Genomic DNA, 17,034 nt, shown 5'->3' on the forward strand with positions numbered 1-17,034 from the left:
TTATGTACTGATTTGCTCTTAGATTTGTACTCTCTGTCTCTTCCTGCCAAGGTCTGTTTATCATTTCTCATATGAATACCTTTCACTTTTGCCTTATCTCTACTCTTTGGTCTACCACATGTTCCCAAATTTGACCCCTTGCTCCTACTATTCAGTTTAAAACCCTGTCTACTTCAATACTTATGGGGCTGGCTAGAATGTCAGTCCCAGCACGGTTCAGATGTAGGCCTTCCCAACAGTACAGATTTTCCTGTTCATTTGTTCCTAACTGGCATCTTCAGAGATTTGTCAGTTGCCCAAATATGGAGCTTCCATTTCTTTTACCAATAGCTCCTCAAGGTTTTGATTTAGGAGGCTAGTTTTCTCAGTCCCTTGTCTTATGGCTATGAAACGCAAGGAAGTTCAAAAGTTTTCGCTGTTTGTAGCACATTCTGGACATACAAAATCATTAGATATAGGAGCAGTAGTGGGCCATTCGGCCCATCGAATCTGCTCTGCCATTCAATCGTGGCTGATAAGTTTCTGAACCCCTTGCTCCTGTCGTTTCCCCGTAACCTTTGAGCCCCTTACCAATTAAGAACCTATCTATCTCTGTCTTAAATACATTCAATGACTTGGTCTCCACTGCCTTCTGTGGCAATGAATTCCATAGATTCAACACCCTCTGGCTGAAGAAATTCCTTCTCATCTCGGTTCTAAAGGGTCGTCACTTTATTCTGAGGCTGTTCCCTTGGATCCTACTCTCTCCTACTAATGGAAATATCTTCCCCCACATCCACTCTATCCAGGCCTTTCATTATTCCTTCAGTTTCAATGAGATCCCACCTCTTCCTTCTAAACTTCATCGAGTGCAGACCCAGAGTCCTCAAACGTTCCTTTACGTCAAGCTTCTCGATCTTGTAATCATTCTTGTGAACCTCCTCTGGATTCTCTCCAGTCCCAGCAAGATACGGAGCCCAAAATTACTCTCAATACTCCAAATGTGGTCTGACCAGAGTCTTATACAGCCTCCGCAGTACATCCCTGCTTTTTGATTTGATTTGTATTCTAGCCCTCTCGAAATGAATGCTAACATTGTGTTTGCCTTCCTAACTATATAAGAACAAATCTTGAATATGGCTCTCCTTTCAAAAGCAAATCTCCCAAGTATGTTAGCATGCATCAAACAAAGGTGATATTGGCTTGAGCAGATTTGCAGGATGGAAATCAGGCACATACCCCATTATTTTCTATATGGTAAACAGAGCCAGATAACCAATTGGACACCCAAAGCTTCACTGCAAGGATGCTTGCAAGCGTAACATGGAGGCCCTAAACATTGATTCTCACGCCTGGGAGTCTTTAGCAGATGATAGAGGAAAAGCAACAGCAGCTGTGAGCCGGTGTGAGCCACTGTGACAACCAGTGGCTGCAATGGCTTGGCAAGAGACACCAATTCCAAAAGCAGCAATCCACACCTGATTACCGCTTCATATGCAGCACTTGAAGCAGAACCTACTTCATCGATTTGTCTGTTTAACCATCAGCAAAAGTGCTGAAAAATAAAGCCACACCATCCCCAATAGATTAGATTTGCTGCATGTCCATCATCTTGCCCAGGTAGAAAAGGCCAAAAGTGAGTTTCTCCAGATCAGATTGTTGGAGCAGAGTGGAATCTGAGAATGTTACACTGCTGGCATTCACCAGGGAGCCCTTACTCCTGGTACCCTGCCCTAAAAGGTGATCATGGACTTCCATTAGATTGGTCCATGATTATGTCTGACAAATACTGCATTGGTTTGCTGTTGCCTTCTGCAGAGTGTTTAAGGAGAAAATTTCTCCAGTGACAGGAGGGTCAGTAACCAGAGGACACAGATTTAAGATAATTGGCAAAAGTACCAGAGGTGAGATGAAAGTATTTTTACACAGCGAGTTGTTGTGATCTGGAATATGCTGTCTGAAAGGGTAGTGGAAGCAGATCCAATAATTACTTTCAAAAGGGACTTGGATATATAGCAGAAAAGAAAAAATGTGATGACCATGGCGAAAGAGCAAGGGGAGTGGACTAATTGGGTAGCTCTTAATAAGTGCTGGCACAGATGGGCTGAATGGCCTCCGATTCTGTGATGAGTGAGTCTTTACGTCAGTATCTGGCAGCCTGCAGAAAATGTGACCCTGATTTAGACCAAGGGCCCCACATACTGGAAACAGCGGGAGTTATTGGGTAATGATCAGGAATTGGGGACCCCTTCTCTTTAGCAAAGGAAACCTTCCACCCTTCCCCAATCTGGGTCTATAAGCTGCCTCCAGTTCCATTCCAGAGGAATAGAGATTTTGAGTGGCACTGGAGGAGGTGATGAGGATGAAGACAGATAAAGCAGCAGAGGGATCTCAGCATGGGGTTAGACCTGATGTTGGGTGAAATGAAGAGTGTTGATTTGAGTGTTGCACTAAGTGTGTATGTCCTTGCTCACTAAATCTGTCTCCTCTCTACAGTTTTGAACAGTTCTGCATCAACTACTGCAATGAGAAACTGCAGCAGCTATTCATTGAGCTGACCCTGAAGTCTGAGCAGGAGGAATATGAGGCAGAAGGAATCGCGGTACGGTAATAGCAGAGATAACTGCTCAAAAACAAGAACCCTTGGAGAGTAACACAAAATCTGGGAGTAAAAGTGTTATATTTTTAGGATAGCTTTCATAAACCAAGCCTGTAACGCCTTGTGTTTAGGATGTTCAGAAAAAGAAGATCTAATTAAAGTGCTTGAAATGAAAATGGGATTTATTAAGTGATGGAGAAAACCCAGAACAAAAAGACACAAACTTGTAAATGAAGAAGTTTCTCAATAAGATCGGATATCAAGGAGGTGTGGGATAGAGGGAAAGTTGGCCGATTGGATAGGTAACTGGCTGTCTGATCGAAGACAGAGGGTGGTGGTGGATGGAAAATTTTGGGATTGGAGGCAGGTTGCTAGCGGAGTGCCGCAGGGATCAGTGCTTGGTCCTCTGCTCTTTGTGATTTTTATTAATGACTTAGAGGAGGGAGCTGAAGGGTGGATCAGTAAATTTGCTGATGACACCAAGATTGGTGGAGTAGTGGATGAGGTGGAGGGCTGTTGTAGGCTGCAAAGAGACATAGATAGGATGCAAAGCTGGGCTGAAAAATGGCAAATGGAGTTTAACCCTGATAAATGTGAGGTGATTAATTTTGGTAGGACTAATTTAAATGTGGTCAAAGGTAGGGTTCTGAAGACTGTGGAGGAACAGAGAGATCTTGGGGTCCATATCCACAGATCTCTGAAGGTTGCCACTCAAGTGGATAGAGCTGTGAAGAAGGCCTATAGTGTGTTAGCTTTTATTAACAGGGGGTTGGAGTTTAAGAGCCGTGGGGTTATGCTGCAACTGTACAGGACCTTGGTGAGACCACATTTGGAATATTGTGTGCAGTTCTGGTCACCTCACTATAAGAAGGATGTGGAAGTGCTGGAAAGAGTGCAGAGGAGATTTCCCAGGATGCTGCCTGGTTTGGAGGGTAGGTCTTATGAGGAAAGGTTGAGGGAGCAAGGGCTGTTCTCTCTGGAGCGGAGGAGGCTGAGGGGAGACTTAATAGAGGTTTATAAAATGATGAAGGGGATAGAGTGAACGTTCAAAGACTATTTCCTCGGGTGGATGGAGTTATTACAAGGGGGCATAACTATAGGGTTCGTGGTGGGAGATATAGGAAGGATATCAGAGGTAAGTTCTTTACGCAGAGAGTGGTTGGGGTGTGGAATAGACTGCCTGCAGTGATAGTGGAGTCAGACACTTTAGGAACATTTAAGCGGTTATTGGATAGGCACATGGAGCACACCAGGATGATAGGGAGTGGGATAGCTTGATCTTGGTATCAGATAAAGCTCGGCACAACATTGTGGGCCGAAGGGCCTGTTCTGTGCTGTACTGTTCTATCTGTCTATCAAGAGCCTGTGGATTGTAAACCTTGGGCTTTGCTTTTGTTGGTTGTGATGTCAGGGGAAGTCTTAATTTCCTGGTCCCTGTCTGTTTGAATTTCTTTTCCTGTATTTCCAGTGGGAGCCTGTTCAGTATTTTAACAACAAAATCATCTGCGACTTGGTGGAGGAGAAGCACAAGGGAATCATCTCCATCTTGGTGAGGATGTTGAATATTTGGTCTATAGTTTTAAATTCAGTTTTGGGTCTTAATGTTAACTATCCCTATCACTCTGTACCGTAGGAGCCCTTAAGAACAGGAGTAGGCCATTCAGCCCTTCAAACCTGCTTTACCATTCCATTCAATAAGATCCATTAAGTCAATGGCTGCCCCTCTATATCACACCATGGGTTATCAACTCTGGTTGGACATTCCCCCCCACCCCCCATAACTGACTCTTTGTTCCTTGAATGGGAGACTGTCAGTTAAATGAATCTTTCCCTATCTGCAATATTCTTATTACCAGTAACCAACGGTGTTCAAATAAAATGACAAAAAAATGCCCTTTTCAGCCGATTCCATTGGAGAACACACTATCCCCACCCCGGGATACGGCCTTTGCTGTTTCATTGACCCCCTCTGTGATCTTTGTTGCAGGATGAAGAGTGTTTGCGTCCCGGTGATGCGACAGATTTAACCTTCCTGGAGAAGCTGGAAGAGACGGTTGGGAAACATCCTCATTTTGTAACGTGAGTAGATACCCCCTCATCCTGCTCTCCAATACCTTCCCTCCTTCTCTCCAATACCTTCCCTCCTTCTCTCCAATACCTTCCCTCCTTCTCTCCAATACCTTCCCTCCTTCTCTCCAATACCTTCCCTCCTTCTCTCCAATACCTTCCCTCCTTCTCTCCAATACCTTCCCTCCTTCTCTCCAATACCTTCCCTCCTTCTCTCCAATACCTTCCCTCCTTCTCTCCAATACCTTCCCTCCTTCTCTCCAATACCTTCCCTCCTTCTCTCCAATACCTTCCCTCCTTCTCTCCAATACCTTCCCTCCTTCTCTCCAATACCTTCCCTCCTTCTCTCCAATACCTTCCCTCCTTCTCATCTCTCTCCACAGTTAGTCGCTCCTGAGACTGGATGGAAGCTCCAGTCATTTTATGGAGTGCTTAGGAACATTAAAATTCAATGAGATTTGGAATGAATGCCCAACACCACTTATACGACCCCAGTTGGTGTTATACCAGGACGGGAAGATCCCAGAATGGAACCCTAGCTCAGAAGGTTGTAACTTTTACGGTTTTTTTTAAACATGGAAGGACAGGACCACTAATTAGTTTTAACAACAAGAAAATAAAATTATTAAACATAAGTTTGATTGTGATACAATATTCCTTTACTCCTCCTAGTTTCACAAACATACAAATTTTAAGGTTAACAGGAGTCACCAAGTATATCTTAGGCTATAATGGTCTCAGTAACACACAGTCCCTTTAAACACACAGGCTGATTGTGGTCAGACACACTCCGCTCTGAACCCAAGTGAATTTCTGTGGATTTCTCCTCAGATTCCCCCCAGATGATTTTTATACCGTGAGCCACCTTGTCTCACGGAATTCCGGCTTCCACACCAGTGATTTCAAACTCCGCTTTCAGTGAGACACTTTCAAACCTTCTTTTAAACAATGCTTTCTCTCAGCTGCTACCATCAAAGTTTCACTTTCAGGTTTCGCACCTTCGTCTTCAGGACTTCTTTTGTTTTAAAGGCTTTTACACAAACTCTGAGATCCAGTCACCAATTTTCACGATTATTTCAAATAATGTCTCATAAACTAGCAATTTCTCCCCAACCCGAAAATCATTTCTGATCTCGTTCTGGTATCTCAGCCGCCGCCTTAGCTCTGTCTGCCTTTACTGAACAGTTCTCTGGTCTAATACCTTTACTTGTAAAATCCTGCCTTTTCAAAAACAGTAAGTAATCTCACAATACCAGGTTAAAGTCCAACAGGTTTATTTGGTAGCAACGGTGCCCCAAAAGCTTGTGCTACCAAATAAACTTGTTGGACTTTAACCAGGTGTTGTGAGACTACTTACTGTGCCCACCCCAGTCCAACGCCGGCATCTCCACATCATTTTCTAAGAGCAGCAGCAACCAGAGTCCTTGTATTAACCGTTTAAGGGACAAAAAACACATTCTTCCAGAATATTCTTAATGTTTGAAGATGAACCATTTTCCGTGATTAAAGTGTTTGTGACAATGCCAGAATAGATAGGTGAATGAGGAATTAGAAATTAGATGGGGCTGAAAGGGTTAATTTCTCCCTCAGGATTTTCCTGTCAAGGGTTTGAGAAAGTGGATGGTCCAAAATATTTTCAGAGAATGCAGACTGGGTACGTAAGTATCACCTTGTCAATCGGAAGTGCGAAGAGGTATGGAAAATTGATGGATCAATATGATGAGCCAATCATAACACCTGAAAGAACAGACACCCATAAATTCTATCAATCAGTTCAGAAAACAAACCCAGAGTCCTTTCTGTCTACATCTCTCCTTCTGTCCCACGCTCTCTTATTTCTTTCTTGCTCTATCTCTAACTCTGTTTCTCTCCCCTCCCTCTTTTTGTCTGTTTGTATCTCTCACCATTGCTCTCAGTCTCTATCCTTCTTCTCCCTCCCCTCCCCTTACTCTTTTTCTCCCTACTTTCTCTCTCTCGTTCTGTGTGGGTCTCTCTCTGCCCTGAACCCCTTTTCTGTCATTCTCTCCCCTCTTACTCTCTCTTTCGTCTCCTCTCTCCCATTGTGGCTAATGACAGTTTTCCCTGTGTTAAGACACAAGTTGGCGGATCAGAAAACCCGTAAGACGCTGGCGAGAGAGGAGTTCAGGCTCTTGCATTATGCTGGGGAGGTGAATTACAATGTGACAGGTAAGCACCTCAACATGTACACTCCACATTCCTTAAACTTCTGTGTACCAGCCACTGAAAGTGAAATTTCTCCTGCAGGATTCCTGGACAAGAACAATGACCTGCTCTTCAGAAATCTAAAAGAGGTGAGTTTAAAAACCAAATCGTCAATCAAAGCTGGAATTGAAATCTCCCTGTTCAATTCAATTAGGAAATGAGAAACAAAAACAGGAAATGCTGGAAAATCTCAGCAGGTCAGACAGCATCTGTGGAGAGAGAATAGAGGTGACATTTCGAGTCTGGATGACTGAAAATGTCCAGTAACCCAACTTCACACAAACCTTATTGTGACAAACTTGCAGGGGAGCATGTGCTCTTATGATCTGAAGTATACGTCATGAGGTAAATATGAGGTTCAGATCAACGTTAAAATATACATTTCCTTTTCCTTTTTGCCGTGTTCACCAGATTCTGTCACGAGTAACTGAAAGGATTTTTGAGAGACCTGCGGTAATGCTGGCCTTGTTAAATCCTGGCTGGGTAATTGAATACAGACAGTGTGAGTGACTGGCCTCCTCTGTCCAGCACCATTCCCATTGGCTCATTTTTGTTTTGTTTTCCTTTCCAGGCAATTTGCGAGTCTGGGAACGGGATCCTGAACCAGTGCTTCAAGCGAGAAGAATTGGATGACAAGAAGAGACCGGAAACGGTAAAGAGCCAAAGAACAGAAAGCCTGGAGGAGGGGATTCCCCTTGCCCCCCCCCCCCCCCCCCCCCCCCCAATCTCACCACCAAACCAACACCATCCACTCCCTCACTATCCAAAGTGCTGATGTCCAGCCCTTGGGGTTTTCCCCTCTGCTCGTCTGCAAGCTGCTGCCGTGTGGTCTCCATCTTGCTCATTCTCGATAGTCAGTCACTGCCAAGGATTCAGCTTTCTTGATCCTCTTGTGCCAGTGAAAATATTTGTGGTTCCTCCCAACTGCAGCCTGTACCCTCACTCTGGACATCTGTTATCTCTATTTGCACTGTTTGAGAGCACATTTCCACTCCATCTGACGAAGGAGCAGTGCTCCGAAAGCTTATGGTATTTGCTACCAAATAAACCTGTTGGACTTTAACCTGGTGTTGTGAGACTTCTTACTGTGCTTACCCCAGTCCAGCGCCGGCATCTCCACATCATCTCTATTTAGGGCAGGGCTGGGTAAGTATGTGGCCAGTTACAGGAAGGATGGGCATCTCCTGCCCAGACAAACTCCTCTCATGACTGACCATGGCAGGGGTTGAGCTGGCGTGACATTTCTGCTTTCTGGCATGTTTTGAGGTGGGTGGAGAAAGAATAAGGCTGTCAATTGAGTATGGCATGGCATATCCTGTCCCTACTTCCATACAACCTTTCTGCATCTGTTACATGTGGATAAATGGAATAAGACCAAATAAGTCCGCTGTCTGTCGCGTTCACTAACTACCGTCAGGTAGTTAGATGATGCAACAATATTAGAATTGTTGACCAGTCACAGTGATCAATCTCTATCATTGAGTCTACAACAGACACAGACACATGGAGAGATTTGAGAACCAGAGGTACAAACTCACTTATTCCCCACAAGCAGCATGGACCACATGTCATATCTCCAATGATTCAAATACTGGATCCATAATGTTCACCAAATCATTCCTTTGTCTTTTTGTCTTCAGTGCTCAGTCATTTTCCAATATCTGTGATGAAGGTCCAGACTCCAACGAGGAGATTTCCACAGTTCCAACAACATTTACATTTACTAGGTAGACTGTTTTTCATGTTTTATCTCTCTCTCTTTCTCTCGATGCAGGCAGCGACTCAGTTTAAGAACAGCTTGGCTAAACTCATGGAGATCCTAATGTCGAAAGAGCCATCGTATGTCCGCTGTATAAAACCCAACGATGCAAAGCAATCAGGTACATCCTCCTCTTCCCTTTTCTTTCTGCTCGCCCTTTCCCCTCCCTGGTCTCTCCATCTCCCCCACCTTCCTCTCCAAGAGAAAACAGCAAGAAATGTTACCCTGATACCATCAGCCACATCTCAAGAATGCAATATGCTTTAAACTTTTTTTTAAGTAAAGGATAATGAAAATAGCAGGCATGCAGACTCCGATCTACAGCTCTGCAATTGCTCTGCATTTACTCCATTCCCTTCTGATGATATTGAGCTTTTTTCCCCTTTCTGTTCAGGACGATTTGATGAAGTTCTAATCAGGCATCAAGTGAAATACCTGGGTTTAATGGAGAATCTGCGTGTTCGGAGAGCGGGATTTGCATACCGGAGGAAATTTGAAATCTTCCTGCAGAGGTGGGTATGGGCGATGGGTAGAATGTAGGAATTCTTTGTTCACCAGAAAAGCAGGATATAGCAACAGGAAATATTGGAATCATATAATATAGGCAAATATTGGTTATTGTTGCTGTGTGGAATAAACTTTATTCGATCTAACCCCGTGCTGTACCTGTCCTGGGAGTGTTTGATGGGGACAGTGTAGAGGGAGCTTTACTCTGTATCTAACCCCGTGCTGTACCTGTCCTGGGAGTGTTTGATGGGGACAGTGTAGAGGGAGCTTTACTCTGTATCTAACCCCGTGCTGTACCTGTCCTGGGAGTGTTTGATGGGGACAGTGTAGAGGGAGCTTTACTCTGTATCTAACCCCGTGCTGTACCTGTCCTGGGTGTGTTTGATGGGGACAGTGTAGAGGGAGCTTTACTCTGTATCTAACCCCGTGCTGTACCTGTCCTGGGAGTGTTTGATGGGGACAGTGTAGAGGGAGCTTTACTCTGCATCTAATCCTGTGCTGTACCTGTCCTGGGAGTGTTTGATGGGGACAGTGCAGAGGGAGCTTTACTCTGTATCTAACCCCGTGCTGTACCTGTCCTGGGAGTGTTTGATGGGGACAGTGCAGAGGGAGCTTTACTCTGTATCTAACCCCGTGCTGTACCTGTCCTGGGAGTGTTTGATGGGGACAGTGTAGAGGGAGCTTTACTCTGTATCTAACCCCGTGCTGTACCTGTCCTGGGAGGGTTTGATGGGGACAGTGTAGAGAGAGCTTTACTCTGTATCTAACCCCGTGCTGTACCTGTCCTGGGAGTGTTTGATGGGGACAGTGTAGAGAGAGCTTTACTCTTTACAAGCAGTTCTAAGTCTGACTCTACAGTATCCTTGATTGTGAGCATCTACAGTAGGAGTTATGTAAGTCAAGGATGGTCCATGGAGTTGGTCTGGTTTGGATGGTGAGTCTCTAAAGAGGTTTATTCTTCCCAGTAACACTCTGAACACTTGTTTCCTTCCCTAGGTACAAATCACTCTGTCCTGAAACGTGGCCCAATTGGAAAGGTCGGCCTTCCGACGGGGTGGCAACATTGGTGCGACACCTTGGATACAAACCGGAAGATCACAAACTGGGCAGGTACACGACACCTGTCATTCCAACTGCCAGAGCTAGATCAGTAAAAACAAAACTTAACTTCATAAATGTTAGAGTGGAGGAAGAGACCACTCCATGCCTGGAAAAATTGTCACCCCAGTGAGAGTCAGCACCGTCAGGAACTGTATCCCAGTGAGAGTCAGCACCTTCAGGAACTGTATCCCAGTGAGAGTCAGCACCTTCAGGAACTGTATCCCAGTGAGAGTCAGCACCTTCAGGAACTGTCCCCCAGTGAGAGTCAGCACCTTCAGGAACTGTATCCCAGTGAGAGTCAGCACCTTCAGGAACTGTGTCCCAGTGAGAGTCAGCACCTTCAGGAACTGTATCCCAGTGAGAGTCAGCACCTTCAGGAACTGTATCCCAGTGAGAGTCAGCACCTTCAGGAACTGTATCCCAGTGAGAGTCAGCGCCTTCAGGAACTGTATCCCAGTGAGAGTCAGCACCTTCAGGAACTGTATCCCAGTGAGAGTCAGCACCTTCAGGAACTGTATCCCAGTGAGAGGCAGCACCTTCAGGGATTGTATCCCAGTGAGAGTCAGCACCTTCAGGAACTGTATCCCAGTGAGAGTCAGCACCTTCAGGAACTGTCCCCCAGTGAGAACATAAGAAATAGGAGCAGGAGTAGGCCATCTAGCCCCTCAAGCCTGCCCCGCCATTCAACAAGATCATGGCTGATCTGAAGCGAATCAGTTCTACTTACCCACCTGCTCCCCATATCCCTTAATTCCCTTATTGATCAGAAATCTATCTATCCGTGATTTAAACATATTCAATGAGGAAGCCTCCACCACTTCAATGGGCAGAGAATTCCAGAGATTCACTACCCTCTGAGAGAAGAAGTTCCCCCTCAACTCTGTTCTGACCGGCCCCCCTTATTTTGAGGCTGTGCCCTCTAGTTCTGGTTTCCCTCCTAAGTGGAAAGAATCTCTCTACCCTAACCAGCCCCTTCATTAACTTATATGTCTCTATAAGCTCACCCCTCAGCCTTCTAAACTCCAACGAGTACAGACCCAATCTGTTCAATCTCTCCTCATAAGCTACACCCCTCATCTCCGGTTTCAACCTGGTGAACCTTCTCTGTACTCCCTCCAAGGCCAATATATCCTTTCGCAAATAAGGGGACCAAAACTGCACACAGTACTCTAGGTGCGGCCTACCAGTACCCTGTACAGTTGCAGCAAGACCTCCCTGCTTTTATACTCCATCCCCTTCGCGATAAAGGCCAACATTCCATTCGCCTTCTTGATCACCTGCAGCACCTGCAGACTGCGTTTTTGCGATTCGTGTACAAGGACCCCCAGGTCCCTCTGCACAGTAGCATGTTGTAATTTTTCTCCATTTAAATAATATTCCAATTTACTATTATTTCTTCTAAAGTGGATAATCTCACATTTGCCAACGTTATATTCCATCTGCCAGATCCTCGCCCATTTGCTCAGCCTATCCAAATCTCTCTGCAGACCTTCAGGAACTGTCCCCCAGTGAGAGTCAGCACCTTCAGGAACTGTATCCCAGTGAGAGTCAGCACCTTCAGGAACTGTATCCCAGTGAGAGTCAGCACCTTCAGGAACTGTATCCCAGTGAGAGTCAGCACCTTCAGGAACTGTATCCCAGTGAGAGTCAGCACCTTCAGGAACTGTATCCCAGTGAGAGTCAGCACCTTCAGGAACTGTCCCCCAGTGAGAGTGGTAATTTGGCAGGAAAGAGTTATCGAGTTCCTCGTTAGGATTGGAACAGGAGCTGTGATTTTGTCGTTGTGAGTGAATTATGGCCATTCACCAACACTTAGAGAAACACGAGTGTGACAGTATCCATCATTGCTCTTTCATTGAGGCAAACACGGTGAGGCAAGCAGAGCTTTGAGCTGAAGCGAGTTTCTGGCTGTGTGCTGCGTGCCGGTTGGCTGTGCAGCAGATTATAGTTTCAGCAAAGCAAAGAACTCTTTCTTTTATTTCCTCTCATCTGCTTTTAAGGACGAAGATTTTTATCCGATTCCCGAAGACCCTGTTTGCCACTGAAGATGCTTTTGAGGTGCAGAAGCACACAGTTGGTAAGTGCTGCGCGTGGAATGCAGAGATATGGAGGTACAAGACTGAGGCTGGTTTTACTCGGGCGCACCGTTCCGTATTGTTGTTGGTGTTCCAGAATGTCCCAGAGTTACTGATTCAGCTGAGTATCTGGTTGCGATTTTGAAATGATCCGATCCCTGGGATTTTTGTTTTAGTGATGGGATGCTGCTATTGCGAAGAGGGTTGGAGATTGATCCAAAGGTTTCTGATCAATTTCTTTTATTCCTTTCATTCCTCAGCCACTAAGATCCAGGCGGAATGGCGAGGATTCCATCAGCGACAGAAATACCAGAGGCAACGCTGGGCAGGTAAACTTTACGTGTGTGTGTGGGGGGGGCAGTGTGTGTGGGGGGGGCAGTGTGTGTGGGGGGGGCAGTGTGTGTGGGGGGGGCAGTGTGTGTGTGGGGGGGGCAGTGTGTGTGTGGGGGGGGCAGTGTGTGTGTGGGGGGGGCAGTGTGTGTGTGGGGGGGGCAGTGTGTGTGTGGGGGGGGCAGTGTGTGTGTGGGGGGGCAGTGTGTGTGTGGGGGGGGCAGTGTGTGTGTGGGGGGGGCAGTGTGTGTGTGGGGGGGGCAGTGTGTGTGTGGGGGGGGCAGTGTGTGTGTGGGGGGGGCAGTGTGTGTGTGGGGGGGGCAGTGTGTGTGTGGGGGGGGCAGTGTGTGTGTGGGGGGGGCAGTGTGTGTGTGGGGGGGGCAGTGTGTGTGGGGGGGGCAGTGTGTGTGTGGGGGGGGCAGTGTGTGTGTGGGGGGGGCAGTGTGTGTGTGGGGGGGGCAGTGTGTGTGTGGGGGGGGCAGTGTGTGTGTGGGGGGGGCAGTGTGTGTGTGGGGGGGGCAGTGTGTGTGTGGGGGGGGCAGTGTGTGTGTGGGGGGGGCAGTGTGTGTGTGGGGGGGGGCAGTGTGTGTGTGTGGGGGGGGGCAGTGTGTGTGTGGGGGGGGCAGTGTGTGTGTGGGGGGGGCAGTGTGTGTGTGTGGGGGGGGGGCAGTGTGTGTGTGGGGGGGGGGCAGTGTGTGTGTGGGGGGGGGCAGTGTGTGTGTGGGGGGGGGCAGTGTGTGTGTGGGGGGGGGCAGTGTGTGTGTGGGGGGGGGCAGTGTGTGTGTGGGGGGGGGCAGTGTGTGTGTGGGGGGGGGCAGTGTGTGTGTGGGGGGGGGCAGTGTGTGTGTGGGGGGGGGCAGTGTGTGTGTGGGGGGGGGCAGTGTGTGTGTGGGGGGGGGCAGTGTGTGTGTGGGGGGGGGCAGTGTGTGTGTGGGGGGGGCAGTGTGTGTGTGGGGGGGGGCAGTGTGTGTGTGGGGGGGGGCAGTGTGTGTGTGGGGGGGGCAGTGTGTGTGTGGGGGGGGCAGTGTGTGTGTGGGGGGGGCAGTGTGTGTGTGGGGGGGGCAGTGTGTGTGTGGGGGGGGCAGTGTGTGTGTGGGGGGGGCAGTGTGTGTGTGGGGGGGGCAGTGTGTGTGTGGGGGGGGCAGTGTGTGTGTGGGGGGGGCAGTGTGTGTGTGTGGGGGGGGCAGTGTGTGTGTGGGGGGGGCAGTGTGTGTGTGGGGGGGGCAGTGTGTGTGTGGGGGGGGCAGTGTGTGTGTGGGGGGGGCAGTGTGTGTGTGGGGGGGGCAGTGTGTGTGTGGGGGGGGCAGTGTGTGTGTGGGGGGGGCAGTGTGTGTGTGGGGGGGGCAGTGTGTGTGTGGGGGGGGCAGTGTGTGTGTGGGGGGGGCAGTGTGTGTGTGGGGGGGGCAGTGTGTGTGTGGGGGGGGCAGTGTGTGTGTGGGGGGGGCAGTGTGTGTGTGGGGGGGGCAGTGTGTGTGTGGGGGGGGCAGTGTGTGTGTGGGGGGGGCAGTGTGTGTGTGGGGGGGGCAGTGTGTGTGTGGGGGGGGCAGCGTGTGTGTGGGGGGGGCAGCGTGTGTGTGGGGGGGGCAGCGTGTGTGTGGGGGGGGCAGCGTGTGTGTGGGGGGGGCAGCGTGTGTGTGGGGGGGGCAGCGTGTGCGTGGGGGGGGCAGCGTGTGCGTGGGGGGGGCAGCGCGTGCGTGGGGGGGGCAGCGCGTGCGTGGGGGGGGCAGCGCGTGCGTGGGGGGGGCAGCGCGTGCGTGGGGGGGGCAGCGCGTGCGTGGGGGGGGCAGCGCGTGGGGCTGCGCGCGCGCGTGCGTGGGGCTGCGTGCTTGCGTGCGTGGGGGTGCGTGCGTGCGTGGGGCTGCGTGCGTGCGTGGGGCTGCGTGCGAGCGTGGGGCTGCGTGCGTGCGTGTGTGGGGCTGCGTGCGTGCGTGGGGCTGCGTGCGCGGGGCTGCGGGCGGGGCAGTGCGTGTGTGTGGGTCAGTGTGTGTGTGGGTGTGCGGGCGCGGGCCTGTGTGTGCGTGCGCGCGTGGGGCTGCGTGCGCGCGCGCGGGGCTGTGCGTGTGCGCACGGGGCAGTGCGTGTTTGTGTGCGGGGCAGTGCGTGTGTGCGCGCGGGGCAGTGTGTGTGGGTCAGTGTGGGTGCGCGGGGCAGTGTGTGTGTGTGGGTGCGCGGGGCAGTGTGTGGGTGCGCGTGCGCGGGCCTGTGTGTGCGTGCGTGGGGCAGTGCGTGCGTGGGGCAGTGCGTGTGCGGGGCAGTGCGAGCGCGTGCGCGGGGCGGTGCATGCGCGGGGCAGTGTGTGTTTGGGGCTGTGTGTGTGTGGGGCAGTGTGTGTGCGTGCGCGGGGCAGTGCGAGCGCGTGGGCGGGGCAGTGTGTGTTTGGGGCTGTGTGTGTGTGGGGCAGTGTGTGTGTCGCTGATTCAGTGTTTTGCTCTTTGTGTTTCTGAAGCAATCACTATCCAGTCCTGGTGGAGGGGGGGACTGGGCCGCAGAATCGCCAAACGCCGGAAAAATGCTGCTCTCACCATTCGCAGGTAAGTGATTTTTCTTGGGGGTGTGGGTGGGGGGTGAAGGTGTTGGGGGGTGGGTGTGGGGCTCAACATTCTGCTGTAAAACCAAGGGTACAGAAAAGATTTACCAGGATGTTGCCTGGTATGGAGGGCATTAGCTATGAGGAGAGGTTGGAGAAACTTGGTTTGTTCTCACTGGAGCGACGGAGGTTGAGGGGAGACCTGATAGAAGTCTTTAAAATTATGAGAGGCATGGACAGAGTGAATAGTCAGAAGCTTTTTCCCAGGGTGGAGGAGTCAATTACTCGGGGGCACAGGTTTAAGGTGCGAGGGTCAAGTTTTAAAGGAGATGTACGAGGCAGATTGTTTACACAGAGAGTAGTGGGTGCCTGGAACGCGTTGCCGGGGAGGTAGTGGAAGCAGATACGATCGTGACTTTTAAGGGGCGTCTTGACAAATACATGAATAGGATGGGAATGGAGGGATATGGTCCCCGGAAGAGGAAGGGGTTTTAGTTCAGTCGGGCAGAGCATGGTCGGTGCAGGCTTGGAGGGCCGAAGGGCCTGTTCCTGTGCTGTAATTTTCTTTGTTCTTTGGAGACTCCTCAAAGTCTGTGTCCTCCACTACTTCCTATCCCAGTGATTGATGCACTGGCTTTGCTGTCTGGGTTTTGTTAAGGATATGTTTATTTGGTGATTGGTTCTGACCCGACTTTCAGCTGCTTCTATTGTGAGGAAAGTGTCAGCAAATCCGAGGAGCTGGAGAGCAGCATCAAACTGTAGAAACAGCCAGCAGAGTGGAGAGAGGGTGACTGACGTGAAGGGAGTCCAGCTTCTCCAGCGCACATCATCTAGCATTGAGCTGTTAACATGAGGGTCCCAGTGTTGGAGCAAAGAGTCCGGGGACAGGCTGGAGGGTGGTGAAGGGAGTCCCAGAGTATGGGAGCAGGGACAGGGATCAGGCCTGGGCAGCAGATGGGGCGGTGTGATGGGGTCCTGCTTATACTCACTATCACAGAAGGCAAATGCACCCAGACAACCAGTTGAACAACGTGGTCTGATTTATTGATGCTTTATATAAACATTCGAAGAGCCTTTTGTGTATCTGACGCCGCAGTTAGGTGTGATAGATTGGGAGATGTGGGCAAAGTCATCCAGAATCTGAAATTGGACCCAGCAATCTTTAAACTGGCAGCCCTGCTGATTATCCTGTGTTCAGCCCAGCTTCTAGTGGCCGTGCTTTGCAGCTCTGTCACCCTCTCTCTCTCTAGCCTATTGTCACGTCTTTGCTAATTTAATGAGATTGTGTTTCTCTCGGTTTCCCCCTCAGATTTATCAAGGGGTTCATTTATCGACACAGACCACGTTGTCCGGAGAACGAGTACTTCCTTGATTATGTCAGATATTCTTTTCTGATGAATCTAAAACGCAATCTTCCAAAGAATGTTCTGGATAAATCCTGGCCTGTAGCCCCCCCAGCACTCTCAGAGGTAAGACCACTTGTCCTCAACAGCAAGAAGTCATGTGTTTCTAATTTATGATGTCCATGCAACGTACACAAGAACAGGAGAAGGCCATTCAGCTCCTTGAGCCTATTCCACTGGTCAGTTAGAGCACAGCTAATCTGTATCTTCTCCATTTACACACCTTGGCTCTCTTGTACTTAATACCCTTTCCAGAGATCTATAGAATCCCTACTGTGCAGGAGGAGGTCATTCAGTGACCCCCCCCCCCCCCTTCCCTTAACCCTACACATTTACCATGTCTAACCCACTGAACCTACACATCTTCTTGGAACACTAAGGGGCAATTTATCATGGCCAATCCACCTTACTGCACATCTTTGGACTGTGGGAGGAAACCAGAGCACCCGGAGGAAACCCGCGCA

The 17,034-nt window shown here is 49.5% G+C and overlaps 1 protein-coding gene across 1 annotated transcript in view; it reads left to right on the forward strand.

Annotated features, from left to right (window-relative positions):
• LOC144486871 (unconventional myosin-Ic-like) overlaps positions 1 to 17,034 on the forward strand; it is a gene marked incomplete at its 5' end in the record, with an annotated part of 51,407 nt that overhangs the window by 15,085 nt on the left and 19,288 nt on the right. The window contains 13 exons of the mRNA XM_078204894.1: positions 2,476 to 2,581; positions 4,047 to 4,127; positions 4,566 to 4,657; positions 6,738 to 6,832; positions 6,911 to 6,957; positions 7,440 to 7,520; positions 8,643 to 8,748; positions 9,022 to 9,139; positions 10,131 to 10,244; positions 12,236 to 12,312; positions 12,571 to 12,639; positions 15,087 to 15,171; positions 16,477 to 16,636. Coding sequence (XP_078061020.1) covers positions 2,476 to 2,581; positions 4,047 to 4,127; positions 4,566 to 4,657; positions 6,738 to 6,832; positions 6,911 to 6,957; positions 7,440 to 7,520; positions 8,643 to 8,748; positions 9,022 to 9,139; positions 10,131 to 10,244; positions 12,236 to 12,312; positions 12,571 to 12,639; positions 15,087 to 15,171; positions 16,477 to 16,636 — 1,231 coding nt within the window. The remainder of the gene's footprint in view (positions 1 to 2,475; positions 2,582 to 4,046; positions 4,128 to 4,565; positions 4,658 to 6,737; positions 6,833 to 6,910; positions 6,958 to 7,439; positions 7,521 to 8,642; positions 8,749 to 9,021; positions 9,140 to 10,130; positions 10,245 to 12,235; positions 12,313 to 12,570; positions 12,640 to 15,086; positions 15,172 to 16,476; positions 16,637 to 17,034) is intronic.

Source organism: Mustelus asterias, unplaced genomic scaffold (assembly GCF_964213995.1).
Source record: "Mustelus asterias unplaced genomic scaffold, sMusAst1.hap1.1 HAP1_SCAFFOLD_499, whole genome shotgun sequence".
In the NCBI taxonomy this organism is placed as follows: Eukaryota; Metazoa; Chordata; class Chondrichthyes; order Carcharhiniformes; family Triakidae; genus Mustelus; species Mustelus asterias.